This window comes from Arachis hypogaea, chromosome 17 (genome assembly GCF_003086295.3).
Source record: "Arachis hypogaea cultivar Tifrunner chromosome 17, arahy.Tifrunner.gnm2.J5K5, whole genome shotgun sequence".
NCBI classification, from domain to species: Eukaryota; Viridiplantae; Streptophyta; class Magnoliopsida; order Fabales; family Fabaceae; genus Arachis; species Arachis hypogaea.
Window position 1 is genome coordinate 30,336,787 of NC_092052.1, and position 18,692 is coordinate 30,355,478.

At 29.9% G+C, this 18,692-nt stretch overlaps 2 protein-coding genes across 12 annotated transcripts; both read right to left on the bottom strand.

Annotated features, from left to right (window-relative positions):
• Window positions 1-4,854: 4,854 nt before the first annotated feature.
• Window positions 4,855-9,797, bottom strand: LOC112763083 (uncharacterized). 5 transcript variants are annotated; one of them, XR_003815224.2, is made up of 6 exons: window positions 9,593-9,762; window positions 8,326-9,004; window positions 6,877-8,128; window positions 5,995-6,800; window positions 5,427-5,707; window positions 4,855-5,159 (listed from the first exon to the last, which is right to left on the bottom strand). XR_003815224.2 is itself a non-coding variant. In XM_025808846.3 (5 exons), exons 2-4 carry the CDS (start codon window positions 8,884-8,886, stop codon window positions 5,995-5,997), a joined length of 2,619 nt encoding a protein of 872 aa, XP_025664631.1. In that variant the 5' UTR covers window positions 8,887-9,004; window positions 9,593-9,762; the 3' UTR covers window positions 4,855-5,159. The 5 variants fall into 5 exon arrangements, 3 of the variants coding, with proteins under 3 accessions (XP_025664631.1, XP_072078765.1, XP_072078766.1); XR_003815225.2 differs by having other exon boundaries at window positions 5,427-6,800; window positions 9,593-9,797; XM_025808846.3 differs by lacking the exon at window positions 5,427-5,707.
• A 2,855-nt stretch (window positions 9,798-12,652) lies between these two features.
• Window positions 12,653-18,184, bottom strand: LOC112764281 (zinc finger protein CONSTANS-LIKE 9). Of its 7 annotated transcripts, none has more exons than XM_029294465.2 (6): window positions 17,991-18,184; window positions 16,217-16,945; window positions 15,356-15,592; window positions 14,248-14,558; window positions 13,493-13,624; window positions 12,653-13,336 (listed from the first exon to the last, which is right to left on the bottom strand). In XM_029294465.2, the coding sequence occupies exons 2-5, from the start codon at window positions 16,784-16,786 to the stop codon at window positions 13,495-13,497; spliced, it is 1,248 nt and encodes a 415-aa protein (XP_029150298.1). In that variant the 5' UTR covers window positions 16,787-16,945; window positions 17,991-18,184; the 3' UTR covers window positions 12,653-13,336; window positions 13,493-13,494. The 7 variants fall into 7 exon arrangements, with proteins under 7 accessions (XP_029150298.1, XP_072078769.1, XP_072078767.1 ...); XM_072222668.1 differs by having other exon boundaries at window positions 16,217-16,948; window positions 17,815-18,178; XM_072222666.1 differs by having other exon boundaries at window positions 16,217-16,948; window positions 17,991-18,160.
• Window positions 18,185-18,692: the final 508 nt, after the last annotated feature.

Here is an 18,692-nt window from a genome sequence, read left to right on the forward strand (position 1 = left end):
TTGGGCCAACTAACCACACTCCTTTAACCATGGTTAGTTAGACACCCCTTTTATTCCTCGAAACGTGTTCCTAACCATGGTTAACCTTTTTTTATTATTTTTTCCCTTTTGTACTAATGCAAGGTATAATTATTATTAAGTGAAAATTTATTTTGTGTTAAATTAATATTTAAAAATTATTAGATAATTTCACAGATTTAATTAAATTATTATTTAATAATTTTTAATTATAATTTTATATAAAAATAATTATATACAAATTCTTATTTTATTATTAATTCATAAACAATTAAATACAATTGTAATGTAGAAATGAAAATTTTCAAATCTTAGTTATATAATTATATACAATAGAAGTTGATCCGTTGCTATTTTAAAATATTTAAAAATTTAGTCAATATATATCTTTTATAGATTATTAATGAAAAATAATTTTATAAAAAAAATATAACATTTAAATTTTTTAATATATTTATTATGCAGTTATTAAAATAAAAATTTAAAAATCTTGTATTAAAAATAATTTTTAAATATATTCTTAGCTAAATTCAATACTTAAAGTATATTTTTTATTTTTAAAATTTATTAAAAATTTTAAAAATATTACAAAAATTTATTTTATTTTTATTTTGTCTTTGTAAATTTTTAATTTACATTAAATGTATCATTGATAATTAATTTTTTAAAAATTAGAACTAATTTAATAATAATTTTACGAGAATAATTTTTTATACAAATAAGTCAGATACAATTAGAAGCTAATTATCGAAGAATTAATTGATTCTAAATTTATTCAAATTAAGCTGGAGGGGTATATTTTATATAAATTAAAAATATTTAGAACAAAATTAAAATAAAATAAAATTTATGAATTTTTTTAAAATTTATAAAAAAAATTATAAATAAAAAGTATACTTTAATCCTAAAATAGAAATATACTCACTATCCTCCTTTTAAGTATCACTTTAGCTTATACTTTTTCTTCCATAAAATATATTATTATCATAATAGAAAAAATATTGGATACATATTATAACATATTTAATATATGCTTTGCAAATATTTACAAGCATTTTTTTATTTCTACGTGTAGACAGGGACGGATCCAGAAAGTTTAATATGGAGTTGAATTAGATAATTTTTTTATTTTATAAAAATAATTAATATATAATTATTAGAATTAATTTTTTAAAAAATTTATCAATATATATATATATATATATATAAATTTTTTTATAATTTTATTTTTAATATAATAATTATATAAAAGCAATATAACAATATCAATAGTACACTATAAATAAAATTATAAAATACCAATAATTTATAGCGTGTTTAGTTAAAAATTATCACATATCTTATTAATTAAAATTAATTCTTTCAAAAATTTTAAAAAATTTGAAAATAAATTATAAATTATTAATTATTTGAAAGACACAATACCCTTATAGAATACAAGATATCTTTATAAAAAAATTTTTTTACAACGTAAATTTAGAAGAAAAAGAAATATTTTTTACAAGAAAAATATCTAAAGTATATAATGTGATTACCAAAATAACTACGCAAGTCATTATTAATATAATAAATATAAAAATTATTATATAAAAACTAAATTAAAAGATACAAAGACTTGAGAGTATGATATTAAATTAATTAAGTAAAAATTATTAATAAATTAAACAATTAAGACATAAATCTATCACATAATAAAAAAATAATACATATAAAATTACTAAATTACATAATATTTTTTATTTTTTTAAACACATATCTCATATATATAAATATAGTTTCTAAAAATTTTGGGGGGCTGGGGCCACTACTCACCCCCTCTAAATCCGTCTCTGCGTATAGAATTATGAAAAAAAATAAAAATAAATAGCTAAATATATTTTTAACAACATTATTATCTGAAAATAAAATGCAAAAAAAAAAAACACAAAAGAGTTTTTTATTTTTATTTTAATTTTATCTTTATCTATCATTTAAATATAGAAAAATGCTAATGTTTATCTGTAGGAAACAACCGTCATTGTCTTTATCTTTATTAAATATAACGAGGATTGTATATCTAAAGAATTATGTTCATCAAATAACATTTTTGTATTTCTAAAACATTAAGCATGTATCAATGTTGTTTTTTTTTTTTTTTTTTTTTTATAAAAATATTTTTGCCTTGCTCTTTTTTTTTTTTTCTTTTTCTTTTATGACATCACGAATGTTTCCAAATCTGTATGTTCATACTCATTTTCTAATCTCCAGTCTGGAAAATGAAAATATGGACAAGGCACACATCACTGGTTTTGATATAGTGACATATATACTACAATACAAATATTCTATGAATACATACAAAACTGTGGATGAGGATCCTCGTGATATTTTTGTCTTAGGGTGTTATTGAAGTAATTTTGGACCAGCATCTGTTACATACTTGCATAAGTAAAAAAGTCCTCTCAAAATGATGATTCAGTAATCAAAATCTATAACCATCTAATAAAATTAGGATTTTACTAGCATAAAGGATATATTTTAAGAATATCATGAAGTAAAAATTTACTAAAAATTATTTAAAAGATAATTTGTTTATATTTTCAATACATTAAAGGTTTAATTACTCTGTTGGTCCCTATACTTTCACCAAATTTTTAATTAGGTCCCTATACTTTTTTTTTTTCAATTGGGTCCCTACACTGTTTTAATTTTGTAATTAAGTCCTTCCTAGTGTAAAAAATATTAGAGTTAACTGAACATTTCTTTGCAAATTGAAGGTATTTATAATTAAAAACTTAATTAAATCTTTGACCGCATGTATTTTTGTAAAAATATTATGTTAATTTTAACATTTTTAACATGAAAAAGATGTAATTACAAAATTAAAAATAGTGTAGGGACCCAATTGAAAGGAAAAAAAGTATAGGGACCTAATTAAAAATTTGGTGAAACTATAAGGATCAACAGAGTAATTAAACCTACATTAAATATATAAATAAATTTGAAAATGTTCTATTATTAAGCTAATACATTAAAGTTTAGCGTAGAAAATAGTTAAATCCTAAAACAGTAACAAATTCAATCTCTAAATAACACTAAATAATTCAAAATTTGAATTCTTTTTTTAATTATTTTTATTTTTAAACAAATTTTAATTTTAACTTTTTAATTTTTTAAAAAATAAAATATATATGTCAATTTTTACTAATTTAGAATTATAAAAATAATTAAGAAAATCAATTAAAACTTTCAATCATTAATCAAATATTAAATACTCTCGACCATTGCTTAAAAGGTCAAAGGAATGAAACTCAATTCAGCCCTTAACATTTTGGGGACAATTGGATTTTCCTTTATTTCTACCATTAATTCATAACGGAAATTATTTAGATGTCATGTTTAGATGATGAGCTAGTATGTTAAGTGTTATATTGTTACTGTCAAATTAGTTAAGGATATATATGTCTCTAAATTCAAATTAGTCACGGACTTATTTGTTTTTATTTATTCAGATAAAATGACGTCATTTTGACGTCAAATTAGTCAAAAATCTGTTTGTCTTAAAAAAAATTGATAGAATATTTTGTTAATTAATTTTTTATTTTTATGGTATTCATTATATTAATATTTTTTTAATAAATTCTTAAATGTATGATATAATAAATATAAATTAATAAATTATTCAAATTAAAAAATATTATTTATTATAAAACTAAGTAAATAATTCTTAGTATAATTTTTAAATATATAAATAAAAAATTTGCAATTAAAAAAAGAATATTAATAAAAATTAAAATACAATTAATAAATTAGTAATATAATTTTTTTAAAAAAGTAACTGTCTAATATATTACTATTTGATATATGAGAGAATTATTAGACAATAAATAATAACATCCTTAATGTACAAAAAATAGTAATTTTTTTTATATTATAATTGTTTATGTAAAAACACTTAAACCTACTTAAAACAATTGCCAAAATCTCATGATAAGTAACCACAAGAAGTGACATCAAGTCAATAAGGATGACTAGCAGATTCTTTATAAAAGTTAGTCAAATGCAATTATTAATTTAATTTAAAGAGATGACAAATTAAATTTTCTATTACTCAAAAAATTTTGTACATATCAAAGTTTAGTATAAATATTATAATTATTATTATTATATATTCCACATATATCAAACAATGTGTTCGCCAGTTTATAAATTGTCAATTTTCACTAATATTCTTTGTTTTTAATTGTATTCTTTTTTATTTATATATTTAAAAATTACACTAAGAATTATCTATTTAGATTTCTAATAAATAATATTTTTAAATTTAAATAATTTATCAATTAATTAATATTTATTATACTATATATTCAAGAATTTACTAAAAAATATTAATATAATAAATTCCATAATAATGAAAAATTAATTTTAAAAAAATATTGAATCAAATTTTTTTAGGATGAATAAATTCATGACAAATAAACCTCTAACCAATTTAACATCAAAACAATATTGATATTTTGTATGAGTGAATAAAAATAAATAAATTCCTGACTAATTTAAATTTAAAAATAAATAAATCCTGACAATGATAATATGAGTATATGACACTTATCACCTAAACCTGTCACCTAAGCAATTTTCATTGCGAATTAACAGTAAAAAATGACGGAAAAATCATGTTATTAAGGGACTAGAACTGAAATGAGTCTTTCTCTGTTAGGGAAGACTTCGTCCTGTCCTTCGAAATAATGAAGAGAGATCGAATTGGGTGTTCACTCAAGGTCAAAGTATTAATGTTGGCCTAAAAATGAAACATAAAAAGGAAAAGCATAAAATTAAAGAAACATTACTACTAGATTTAGTCAAAAGAGAAATTGGATTTGAGTAGCACGATAAACTCCATTTGCACTTTCAAATGTTCTCGAGTTTCTTTCACATTCATATTAGGATGAAAACCATACTTTAAGGCAAATTAACACCAAAGTTTCTTCAAGCTGCTTCTAGCTCAACTTGTGAACCATACACCTTACTTAGCACCGAGTCACATGTCTAACTTGTTGAATTATTTCGCTCCTGGTTTTCTTTCGTTGTTTAATCCTTCTATGATTCTGATCTGTAGCAACATTCTAGTTGTTCAAAACATTCTTGGTGAAGAATTTGATCTGCAGTGATTAGTGAAGATCAAGCAGTAAAACTCACCACATTAGACATCAGAAAAGAATTTAACCTAAAACCTCAGCCAGAGTTTAACATAAGAAGCAAGACATGGATTAATTAATTGATTCCCTAAGCACTCATAAATTCAAATTCACCATCAATAGTCAAAGATCACATTTGGTTGCAAGTTTATGCATAATGCATACCAAGCATAAATCATGACATGAGCAAAATTAACAAAAATAACATGGTGCAAAGCACATGTAACATACCCTTTTTCATCTTCTGCATATTTTATTTTTAACATTATCATAGAAATACAAGGCTAGCACCCTCCTAGTAGAACGAGATTGGGGTGAAGACTTAACGGTGAGTCATGACCGTGGCGCAGGTGGGCGTCATGGAGAAACTCCTCTCTCCCAGATCAAAGTAATACAATCAGTTCGCCAGTGATACCATTCCAAGGTTTTGGGAAGTAAAGCATCAAGATTTATCCATCATGGTTCTCAAGGTAAAGAAATCAAGCCGGTTTCCTTAGTTCTCTCATTCCAAGCTACAAGTACCAAGTAGTTATCCACAGACACATAATAACCAAAGCCGTACAAAAGCGCATCATAGCTAAGGTAAAAGCCATCATCGTGAGGGAAAAAAAAAACTAATATTTTGGATTAATAGTCAGAACGGTCCTTAAAAGATTAAAAGCAACACTACTGTTATTTAAAGAGCAATCCCTTATATTAATATATCTATTTAATAAATCATCGCATCAAGATTGAAAAAGTAATAAATGAAAGTCCATTTTGCATTAATCAATACATACAAAGATCATCAAGAACTTACTCATAACTGCAAACTTGACTTAACTCTGCGTCGAACTCGTTTGCCTCTAAGTCCTTCACGACGGCGACGCTTGAGTTGGTGTATTTCACGCTCATCCATTTCGTTTAGAAAACTAGTTGATTTGGGCCGACCTTTCATATTGCGCTTTGACAAGGAGTTCGGCTGAATTCTTGGGCCATTATATACTGGCCATGTATTTTGATGCCCCACCACCTCAAACTCTTTCTCATACACCTTGCAAACTTTATCAATCCTATAAATATCATTAACATAAACTTCCCAATTGATGTTTTGATTGGAGCAGCACGCAATTACATGAGGGCATGGATATCGATCAGTTTGAAAATCACCACAGTCACAGTATCCATGCCTTAAATCAACTTTTAGTTCTTCCTTGCTTGATGGTTCTTGAACATAAAATATCTCATTTTCACTTACAAATGTAGTAACAAGTACACTTTCAGCTGCAAGCTGGTTTTCTTGTAGGCGTGTCATGAGCATTTCTGAGAAAACGTTTCCCGTATCTTTTCGGGCATATACCTCTCTACTTTTGGAAGCAAACAACTCACACAACCGAAGGTATGTTGCTCTAACCAAGGCTGCAATGGGAAGATTACGAACCCCTTTTAACACAGAACTTATACATTCAACAAGATTCGTCGTCATATGTCCATATCGGTGTCCACCATCAAAGGCTTGAACCCACTTTTCTCGTGGAATTTCATCAAGCCACTTGATATATGCATCGCCATGTTGACGCATTTGCTTGTAGTGGTAATTATATTCACGCTCAGTCCTTGAATACCCTGCAAAACAAGATGTAGTTGGTTGAGATATTTTGAAAAGATCATAAGTCACAAACAAAAACAAAATGTATGTTACCTATGCTCACAACAAGTCGATGCAAGTAGGGCTTCTCAAATTTCCTCAAGAAATTAGAAGCTATGTGTCGAATGCAATACATGTGAAATGCTTTCGGTGGTGCCCACATATCATGGCATCGTTTTATTGCTGTTTTAATTGACTCGTGGTCATCAGAAATGATGGTAACCCCATCCTTCATCACTACATGCTTACGTAGGTTATATAGAAAAAAATACCATGCATCTACGGTCTCATCATCAACAATTGCAAAAGCGATTGGCAATAGACTTTTATTGCCATCTTGTGCAACTGCAACCAATAAAGTCCCTTCATATTTTCCATGCAAATGTGTCCCATCTACCTGGACTATTGGTTTGCAATGTTCAAACGCTTTAATGCAAGGCCCAAATGTCCAAAACAATCGATGGAATAATCGAACATTCGGCAACAGCTCAGTGCCATGGTAGGCTGGTAGTGTTTCAAGTTCAACAATTGAACCGTGAACAATAAGAGACAATGCTTCCAACCATTTCGGCAGAATTTCAAATGAGCCCTCCCAACTACCATAAATATTTTCAATTGCCTTTTGTTTTGCCAGATATGCTTTACGGTATGTTGTTGTGTATCCATACCAAGATTGAATCTCTGAAATCACATGATTTACATTGAAAGATGGATCATCTCGGACCATAGGCCCTATATGTTGTGCAATCATGTCAGAATCCAACTTTGTATGGTCTTGAGAGGCCATCTCCAAGTTACAGGTGTGTGGTCCATTGTATCTCCTGATTTCCCAAACATCCTTATTCTTTATGAAACTGACCCTAACAAGCCATTTGCACCCTGAACCAAAGTACTTGCACTTGCAATAAAAAGTTGCTGGTTCTGACTCGTGAACTTTGTAATCCACTGATTTAGATAAACTGTAATTTTTAATTGCTTGTACTACACCCTCTTTATTCTTGAATAGCATTCCAACACACAATTCACCATTTGCAGCATAATTCTTACTCACATTTACATACTGTGGAAACTCAGGGGCATGCATAGCTTCAAGATCTAAAGTACGCATGAATGGTACAGGCTCGAATGGATGCTCAATAGCCACTCTATTTGGTACATTCTCCTCATCTTCACAACCATCAGTATCATCTGCACCATTGCCACCACTTCTATGTTCTTGTTCTAAGAAAGTATCACTTTCACTATTGTTAATTTCACACTCTGTACCTCTTATTGGAAATGGGCTTGGCTTAACTTCTTCAAGTTGCTGGCTTGTAGGAAAATATTAATTAAAAACAAAAAAAGTAATATATTAGTGTAAATAAAAATAAAATTTAAACAACAGATATCATTATTCACAAGAATAAAAAAATTATAGAATTCTGTACCCAAAAAAGAAAACATAAAAGTAACATTCCACAAGAACATCAAAACATTAATAAGACAAAATAAACTATAACTCACTGGATATGAACTAGGAACTGTTTCATCACACTGATGGTTAGCTGGAGATAAACACGGAACTGTTTCATCGCACTGCTTGTTAGCTGAACATGATCTCAAAACTGTTTCATTGCACTGCTGATTAGCTGGACATGGTGTCGGAACTTCTTCATCGCACTGCTCTTTGACCGGACATGAACTGGGACCAGCTCCATCGTCATTGGCTTTAGCAACATCTTCAAACTCTACATATAGCTCAATGACAGTAATGTGTGGTTGAAACTGTCTATATGTCATACACAGTAGTCTCATATCATTGTCACTGCTTATTTTAACTGCTTGATATTTTATATTTCCATTAACAATTGATATTGGACACCTGTATTTTATTTTCACCACTTCCCTTTTACTGCCGCCATTTATATCTTGACAAAGACCAGCGTTTAGTTCCACGAAGGACATGGTTTGGGAAATTGTGAAAAATGTTGGTTCATCACATATAAATGTCACACCTTCATTTGTGGCTGTACTAATGGAACCATCAAAATACACAATAGCAACAATATTGTTGCTAGTATCCATTCTTTCCTCTTCTTTTTTACTTGTAAACTATTCTATATCTTTTCATCCCTCTTCCAACCTTCTGTTACTTGGATTGTCTCTCTTATTGTTCCAACCAACTGCTATTTATCAACCAGTGCTGCAAACACATCACGAAAATATTAGAACACAAAAAGGTCAACGAAATAACACACAAATGGGATTAAATCCTGATCATATAGCTGTTTTCTAAGGCTTCTTAAGGTTGCCTTGGAGAGACATTTTTTTTTGTCCCTACTTTCAGAAAGCAGGAAAATACAAGAGCCTTCTATCTTTGGGACAGAAAAAATTTGCACAAGTTATATAACATATGATTGAACAAGTTGTCATCAAAATTAAAATCAATATGAAAAAGTACTGTATAACAAATTGCATGAAACCAATAATGTAGGTAGTTGTTTCTTTCTTCCAAGGAAAGAATAGCTACTAGGAAACATTTCGGCTAAAGCCAGAAACTCCATGAGCTTGCACTGTAAGAAACAACAACGAAAAGTACAACATGCAACTCGTGTTTTGAAAGATAAATTAATAGGGGAAAAAGAAATTCAGAATGCTATTAATAAGAAAACAGTTTGAAATATCACAAGTAGCATGCAATGCGTCACCGAAAATTCCAGATGGAAAAATTGAGGGAAAAGAAATTACAAGGTTTTCAAATATTGTAAATAGAAAAGGGTTAGTAGATTACGGAGTCAGAAGCGATGATGGTTCTTCGCTGTGTGTGTCTCTGGTATGTACTATGTAGATAGCGAAACCCTACTGAACTGAAAACCCAACTCTTTCTTTCTCTCTCTCGAAGCTTCGTTGCTACTTGCTAACCGTTATAGCGCAAATGGCGTGGAAGCTGATGCACCTACTGAGATGATGATGTTTTTTGAGTAATTTATATAGATAAATTGAATGAGGATTAAAATTAGACATATGTTATAAATTAAATTTGGTTACTAATATATTTTGTTTGATTTTTTATGTAAATTGAATTTTATATATTTTTTTAATATAAATTGAATTTAGTACAAGTTAAAAGCACATAGTAAATTGAAATAGTTAAACTCGATTTATGTAGTATATGGTAAATCGAACCTATTGAATTTGATTTACAAGAGAGAAATTTAAAGTAAATCAAATCAAATAGATACGAATTAATAGGAAACGCTGACTATATAAATCGAAATCAATTAATTTGATTTAGTATTGGCATATTCTATATAAGAACTCGAATTAGCTTGATACGATTTACATCTTTATTTTACTCCTTTCATAATCCCATGCGAGAGAAAAATCTTAGATTTTCAAACGACAAGGTTCAAAAATGGGAATATAGAAAACGATCCGAGTCGTATATACTGATTGGATGGAGTTGTCTATATTGCTGGTAGCATCAATGAAGAAGTTAGCAAATGAATTTTTTTTTTTCCTTCAAAATAGATTAGAAATGTTAGCAATAAGTGTCATAGAGTATTTGATTAGAAATGTTAATTGGAGTATATGTTAGAACTTTGTTAAAATTTTTAAATTAGAAATGTTAGTTAGAGTGGTGTTTAGAAATTTTGTTAGAATTTTTAAATTAAAAATGTGGGGAATAATAGTGATTTAGGATTGTATATTAAAATTTTTTTTATTAGAAATGTTCGTGTTAGGTGAATTTTGATTCAGCGGCGATTTGATTTTTATGAATAAGATTAATATATTGTAAGATTATAATTTTAGCTATTAGTATTTTTTCCAAAAGGGCATGCATAATCTATAATTCGTTTAATGTATTTTTTTGTTAATTATGCAAAGTTTATTATGGTTCTTAGTAATTTTTTTAATCATTATGTATCATACCCGATGTATTACCAACATGAGGAGGCTTCATGGTATGTCTCTGAACGACCGGATCATACGTACTTGCAAATGGCTGGGTTATACCATCATGTGAGACTCAACGACTGGCTTAGGTTCGATGAACCGCTAGTTACTGCTTTCGTAGAGAGATAGTGTTTGGAGACGCATACTTTTCATATGTCATTCAGTGAGTGTACAATTACGCTACAAGATGTAGCGTACCAGTTTGCCTCCCGATCAACAGAGACTATGTTAGAGAATGTCTAACTCTCAGTTTTTGGATTATAGTATTCTAAATCTAAGCAAAATTTGTAGAAACACTCTGAATGGATCTTTATCAGTAAATTTTATTCTCTCTCGTATTTTTTTTTAATCGTTCCTCTGTAGTGCACAAGAACTAAAAAATTATCATTATTAGCCATTGTGAGTGCCACTCTTATGAAGAGCAAACTTTCTAGTTGTATTTATATAGGTCATACTTGTAGCTAAATCGAATTAAGTAAATTCAAAATATTGATTTCGAAATCCTAGCTAGTAATTCGAATTAATTAGATTCGACTTATCTTGAAGCAACAAGTTTAATAAATCGAAACAAGTTGTATCGATTTATCACTGGCTACCTTCTTCTATAAATCGAACTCATTTGATTCGATTTACCATTGTTGCGCGTTGTCAAAAGCTTATGGCTAGTAAATCGAATTCTTACATTGAAAAAGTGTAAATCGAATTTAATTGATTTAATTTACATAAAAGATCAAACGAGACATACATATAACCAAATTCAGTTTAGGACATTTATATAACCAAATTCAGTTTAGGACATTTATATACTTTACCTTATTTTTTATTTAATTGGTTTTGTTAAGAAATAATTTTTCATTAACCAAGTATCAGTTACCACCAAAATAGTGAACAAATAAATATTAAAGACAGATAGAAGAAATTTAAGAAGGAAATAAAATTAACAAAAAAAAGTTGGTTCCAACATTTTTTATTTATTTATTTCTATTTTTCTACTTTGTCTTTTTCCCCTAAGGGGTAAGGTTTCAATTAGAGTTTAATTCATTAGTAATTGCTGTGGTATTTTTTAAAAGTTAAATGATAAATTATTCTCTTTGTTAATTATTATGTGATAAGATTGTTTTATATACTTCTAAGTTCTAACAGATAAAATAACCAGGCATTTAATCAAATCTAATACATATTTAAAATTTGAACAAAAATAATTCCTTAAATCACACTAATATATGAAAAAAATAATTTATTCTCTAATTTCTAGATTATTAGATAAATAACTTTTAGTTAATTTATTATTATTGTTTTGGACTTTCCTTCCTTTCTTTAAATTTTTTTATTGGATTGTAATTATATATATATTATTTATATAAAAATTTATCTAAAATAGTTTTTATAACTAAAAGAAACAAAATATAAATAAAATTAAAATCTCGATATCCAAGCAGAATGATACATTGATAGTTTGAATGTTTGATACCGCTACATATAAAGAAAAAGGTTCTTCAAATAGTATATTAAAAAAGTCTTCTAAAAGTTTGTCGTTGGCTGTTGAAAAATTTTTATTTATTCTATGATATAAATCAATTTTTCTTTATTATATTGATTTGTAGTTTATTGTTTTCTCTCCTGTTTTCTTTCTTTCTTCATTAAAATTCATTGAAATGATGAAGAAAATCTCTCCAGATAAAAAATTTACTCCATAAAACATAAAAAATGTCTCAACAGTTTGATATTCAGACTCGATTGTTATATAAATCTGATTACTTCAACTTCTGGAAACAATGGGACAAGATCATTTTCCCTCCACAAAACTGAGATATAAATCACCAGAAAGTGAACAAATTTGCATACTCGACAAATTGAGTATTTCGAATGAAAAGAATTAAAACTCAAATGCAGATAATATAAATTTTTATCCAGATGGTATAAAATTTAACTAGGCCATTAATTGAAGTCTATCAATGGCACCAAAATAAAATACAAACAAAACTTGTATTGATACATGATACATGTCCAATTAAACTGTTTCCTGTGATCAGCTAAATAGAGTTCTAACCTATAATAATAATAATAATAATAATAATAAATACCTTACAATTTACAATTTGTGATGCCTGATATATCTGTTGGGCAATTACACCTCTAACTGCATATTTTATGTACTGCTTTATGCTATACATCTCAAAGTGCAAGAGGCAAAATATTACAACATTATGAACATAAAAACAAGTATCAAATTAGCCACTTGTACATGTGACTAAGATCAGAATGGGAGGGAGTATGAGATTGAGAGAGGGAGGGTGCAGCATATATAATCAAGGGTCAGAAGACTAAAGAATTCTGCATTCTTAAGAGCACAAGAATAAAGAGGCAGCATGTGCCAACAGAGGCAATCAAAATTCAAAACCCATTTGCCAGAAGGAGGAGGCAGGGCACATTGTGATTGATATTGTGTCATTTTTGGCTGATATCGCAGCGAAATATCTATCCTTCAAGGTAAAAGGACACAATCTGCTCCAGAACTAAGATCCTGGTGACATGGCATTGTTACAACCTTCTTCCCCCTTGAAGAAAATTTAGGGCCCTGTGATAAAACCAGACAGCTTGTCATTTTTGTGGAGAGAAAAATTGCATCAATTTTTTCATCCATTTTTTGTTTTTCCAGGAAACAGTTACTGTTTTCTTTTGCAACTATATGAGTCTTTTTTTTCTTTTATAGGATCACGGTTAAAAGCTGTACACTCAGTAACTTCTGGTTTGGCTCATCGGGTCATAGTCATAAATATCACCGGCTTTGACAAACCGGCCCTTCACGCGCCTTCTGACATCAGCCCTAGCCTTACGAGAGGCATACCTTACTCGCTTTTCAAACCTAGAAAGATTACCAAACAAGATGTTACTCACCAATAGAGCTACAAAGCTAATAAGTTTAAACATAAATCAAATTGAACAAATTGGTCAATGGGGATGATAGCTTGGCTTACAAATTTGGCCGATGAATGCTGGGTATTGAAAGGAAAGAAAAGAAAAGAAAAGGGGGGGGGGGGGTTAAGAAAGGTAAAATGCAAGGTAGACGCGTATCAATAATTTGACTGCGTATTCAGCCAAGAAAAGAAAGCTTGGTTTCTAAAGATCAATAAACTGTACTTAGAAGATAATATGATGACAAGGTGTAGAATTTTCCAAAAGAAAAACAAAAAGGAGGAAGCATAAAAGATGACCAAGTTCCAAAAGGTTTTATTAAGAATTGTTTTTGGCCGAGCACAACAACAATGATGAAATTCATCTCAATTCCAACAACTAGGATATCTTTGGTTGCTATTGTTGTTGTAAATTAATGACAGGTAACTAGTGACGTTAAAAATCACATGTCGACACCAGAACAATGCACTGCTAGATGATGGGTCGATTATTTTCACATCAACTATGCCAGCAATATTGCAGCAACACTGTTGGGATTGGTATAAGTAATGACAGTATGAGTAAAAAACTTACTTTCGTGTCTTTTTCTTTTCCTTATAACGCATGACAGCGTTGCTGCGGTTAGCAGATTGCATAGAGCTCTCAGGGCAAGGAGGACACCAGGGAGGTTCTCCCATGAGAAGCATTGAAGAAGCCCCACAGTCTTGATAGTCACCACCACCACCACCACCACCATCTTTAGTTGCACCAGAAAAAGAAATGTTCGATTGGGATTGCCTTCCAGTAAAACAAATAATTGGTTCAGTTTTAGTGCTCATCATTGAATCTGCAGATGCAGCATTGCTGCATGCTGGTTGTGTTGCATTGATTAATCCAGTTGAGCCCTGAAACCATAAGTACAGATATGATAATAAGTATTAGCACAAAGCAATGCAAAACCATTTAACTCGGATAGTATAAAGGAAACTAGCTACTGTCTACTATATAAAATGATTTCCATATTGCAGGCATACAAATACTGAACAGCGAAAATCTCATTTACTCCACTTAAATGCATTCAGCTTATGTGATTCAACAAAATATAAGTAAAAGTTCAAATAAAAGAAATGTGATCCATTCTTCTCCAAAAAAACAAAGGGAACATGCTCAATTTTATGCTACTTCAGAACTTCCAGACAATTGACATCAAAATCAGCACTATGATCATTTAAATTACCAGTTTGGCTATACCCCGGATTAATTATAAATTATATATTGTATGGTTTACAACATTGAGAAAGTGAACATTTGTGCTGAAAAAACCAGCAAGCTTAGCACACTTACCAATTTTAAACCACTGGATATTGCATTACATTGTTTAATTAAATGAGACAAATGCTAATGGTTAACCAAATCAGGTACTTGACCAAGAACTCAAACAAATCAAGATGGTGGAAACACATGGACAAATCCTATTGGGATTGAGTAAAGGCGCTAACTCGAAAAGATAGATACGCATGTGAACAAACAACGTGATTTTAGAACTAAATCACACAAAAATTTCCTGATGAACACAGCCTTGAATTGCATAAAGAAACTGGTCACACAATAAATTTTTAGTTAATATACATGACTAAATAACAGATAGCGATAATAGAATAATCAAGCTCATCAGAAACAAAGGATGACAAGATTTGAGTACCTCAGCAGCAACCGCGCCCTGACAATTGGAGTCCCCAGCACTGGCAGACATTTCCTTTGTCCCAAATAAGCTATCAATTCCACCATTTTCAAAAAGCTCTTCAGAATGACTGAGAGCCACACCAAAAAGTTCCTCATAGTTCTCAAGATCCAGATCCACTTCATCCATGTTGAAATCGTCATATAGATTATCATCATCTTCACAGAGTGCAGGAGTTGTTTTCACAGGACAATATAACTGCAGATTCATCAAGACGGATTAAACAAATGATTTGATGAAAAGCTAAACATTACGTCACTCATTTCAGTAAAGAATTAGTAAAATCCCATTAAATGGCATTCAATTGCATACAAGATACGGAGCAATTTTATGTCCACAACATGTATCATTATGCTAATATATTGATACCCAATTGCCTTGTATCAACATGCAATTATCCAAGTCAGTATGTCACCTATCATCGGAATCCATAGAACAAATTTTGGCATAACAATTTCAACACTCTGTGAAAGAGAACATCTTAGTAAATTTAAATGCATATTTTAATTAGACTCTGGCTACACAACTACTGCAGTAGCCAAATCTAACCAATGTAAATCCCGAAACCATAAGAGCTCACCCTTGGAGTTGAAACTTCTTTTAGCATGTTCAGTCGTTAAAAAGTCCATCACTTAGCATGGTTAGGACTTTCCCTGTAGTTTTACTATTACTGGAGAGCTTCTATAACGGACCGATATAAATCACTAACAAAGTTAGATGCAGAACCAACTCCCAACAAGCTTGAAATTGCATTCATTAACAGTTGTTAACATGTCCATCAAGTTTATAACATTTCAGCGGCAAAAATGTAATAGGCTCTACCTTAGGCACGCATGCATTGGAAGGTCCAGGTGGCTGGTCCATGATACGAGGTTCTGAGCTTGACTCAGGCATTGTAGATGTGCCAACCCAAGATTTATCCTTGCCGGGTAGATTGGTCGCTTGAGCAGAACTAGAAGCATTCTGGTTTTCTGGAGGAACCCAAGCACTCTTTTCACTGTTCTCACTAATGCTCATTAAACCAAGTTCCTGCTCACATGTTTCACCCATAGCAGGTATATCTGAGAAAAAGGACCATATTGAAGAAAATTCTGCAGCTGAAGGGCAGCCAGAATATAAATTGATTGTTTGCCTCTTATGCCCCGAAGTAGACGCAGTGGTACCATGACCGAGCCAGTCACAGTTCTGACAGAGTGAAATTTTCTCCTCAGCACATCTTATAAAAGCAGGTTGTGAGTTACATCTCTCACATACAAGGGTTCTGGAATGGCGCTTAGAAAGGGCATTAGCAGAATGAACATTCCGATCGCACGACAAACATAAGGATGCAGCATCTGAGCGGCAGTATACCAAGGACCTTTGCTCTCCACAAAAGTCACATAAATAACCCATCTCTTAAACTGACTTTTTTACCTTTTAGCTTGCTCCTTGATCTAGAATAACAATTCTCCAATTAGTAATTGTCTACTGAAGCTGCAACATCAACTTAAAAACAAAATCCTTTTCTTATTTTCAGACGTCGAAGCTGATCTCAGTTGTACAACCTACAAGCTGCTAAACAATGCAACGAAGGAGGGAAGTTTTAGTTCAGTTGTGGCCAGAAGACAAATAAGTAAGCATTTCCATGCTAACAGAAATAAACTTGCTAATATACAGAGAAATAAATAACAAAATGGAAATTCCACTACAAATTCAGAATTATGCATAGATGCCATGGATTATGGCTAGTAAATTATGGAAAGTTGCAGCCAATAGCAGACATAAAGACTAAAAGGAAAGTTCAAAGCAATGAATCAAGTATCAGAAAAGGTAAATAATACTTGAAATGGAAACTCCATAGATATTGTCACAGCAGCAAAGAAACTAAACCACTTTCTCAATAAGAATGATAAATTATAAATTTATAATCAACCAAAGTTCTAATACAGTTGAAATATCCTTTTGGAGTTAAGGAACCAAAATTCCGTTTTGATTTCCACCAAAAAAAAAAAGTGAATTTCCTCCATGAAAGAATTCCAGTAGAACTAGAAAATAAACCAAATAAAAGTTAAACTTAGTTTTCCAGAATCCTTAAAAGATATCATCTTCCATGGAATGACTAAAAGTAGCAGATCATTATTAACAATACATAAAGGTCAGAAAGTAAAAACAAAACAGAAAAAAAGGGGGCGGGGGGATATGAAGAAGAATACAGAAACAACAAGAACAACAAATCAAATCAAATCCAATCAAAACACAAATATACCACAAAAAGTAAAAAAGAAAAAAAAAAAGGAAGTACTCTTCACATAAGATTCCCTACTTTTCCTTATCTCAAGCTTCACAGAAAAACATGAACTAAAACACACACAGGGGAATCAGCATGAACTTTTAACAGAGAAGAACAGAAAGGAGAAAGAGATCAGAAAGCAAGAAATTACCATACGGAAAGAAAGACAGAGGACAAGATCGGTAAGGAAAACCAAAAAATAAAAATAAAAAAGGAAAATTTTCTTTTTTGCTTTTTCAGAATAAAATATTAAGAAGCAAAAACTGAAAGCAAAGGAAACCCTAGAGAGGGGTAGAAGCAGGACTATTGAAGAGAACAAACACTGACCCCCTTTTTTCTTTCTTTCTTTCTTGTTCTCTCTCTTCTGCTCTGTGCAGATAGATAGGAGGAATAGGTTAGATTGTAGATTAGATATGGAAGGGAGAGAGAGAAAGAGGGGGGGGGGGGTTAGGTGTAAGATGAGAAATTGAAATTGAGAATAATGCAATGGGGTATGTAGGTATTGTGACATAAGCTAAGCTGATAAAAAGTGCAAAACAAAAGAGTAAAAAACATATAATGCATGTGGGGCCATGTCTTTTTCATAGTGAAAGCAAAAGCTTACTAAGCCTTTTCCCTTTTCTATTTCTTGGTCCCTCCCCATCACCCAAAAACCAAAAAGAAAAAGGGTCAAATATATATATATATATATATATATATATATATATATATATATATTATTTTGATTTCTCATGAAATTGTTGATTAAGAATTAATTTGCTATGAATTAAAATTTTATTTAAAAATTTATTATTAATTAATAAAATATTATATATATAAAATAAAATTTAAATTTTTTTATATTTATTTAAACGAATAAGTAAACTAATCATTTGACTTATCCAAATTGATTAAAAAATTAAATATAAAAAATATTATATAAGTAAATTATTTTTATAACTATATTTTAGCAAAATCTTTTTTAATTAATTTTATTGTGTTAATAAATTATTAAACCCACTTAATTAATTTGATTACAAGCATCACCAA

What these genes read in the sequence shown, in the direction of transcription:
- LOC112763083 (XM_025808846.3), bottom strand. Translation starts at nt 8,886, where the DNA reads ATGGATACTAGCAACAATATTGTTGCTATTGTGTATTTTGATGGTTCC. An exon ending in CAGTTCCTAGTTCATATCCA is followed by an intron (nt 8,129 to 8,325) that starts GTGAGTTATAGT and finishes CCTACAAGCCAG; the next exon opens with CAACTTGAAGAAGTTAAGCC. An exon ending in TCGACTTGTTGTGAGCATAG is followed by an intron (nt 6,801 to 6,876) that starts GTAACATACATT and finishes CTTGTTTTGCAG; the next exon opens with GGTATTCAAGGACTGAGCGT.
- LOC112764281 (XM_029294465.2), bottom strand. Translation starts at nt 16,786, where the DNA reads ATGGGTTATTTATGTGACTTTTGTGGAGAGCAAAGGTCCTTGGTATAC. An exon ending in CCAATGCATGCGTGCCTAAG is followed by an intron (nt 15,593 to 16,216) that starts GTAGAGCCTATT and finishes ATGAATCTGCAG; the next exon opens with TTATATTGTCCTGTGAAAAC. An exon ending in GAAAAGAAAAAGACACGAAA is followed by an intron (nt 13,625 to 14,247) that starts GTAAGTTTTTTA and finishes TAATCTTTCTAG; the next exon opens with GTTTGAAAAGCGAGTAAGGT.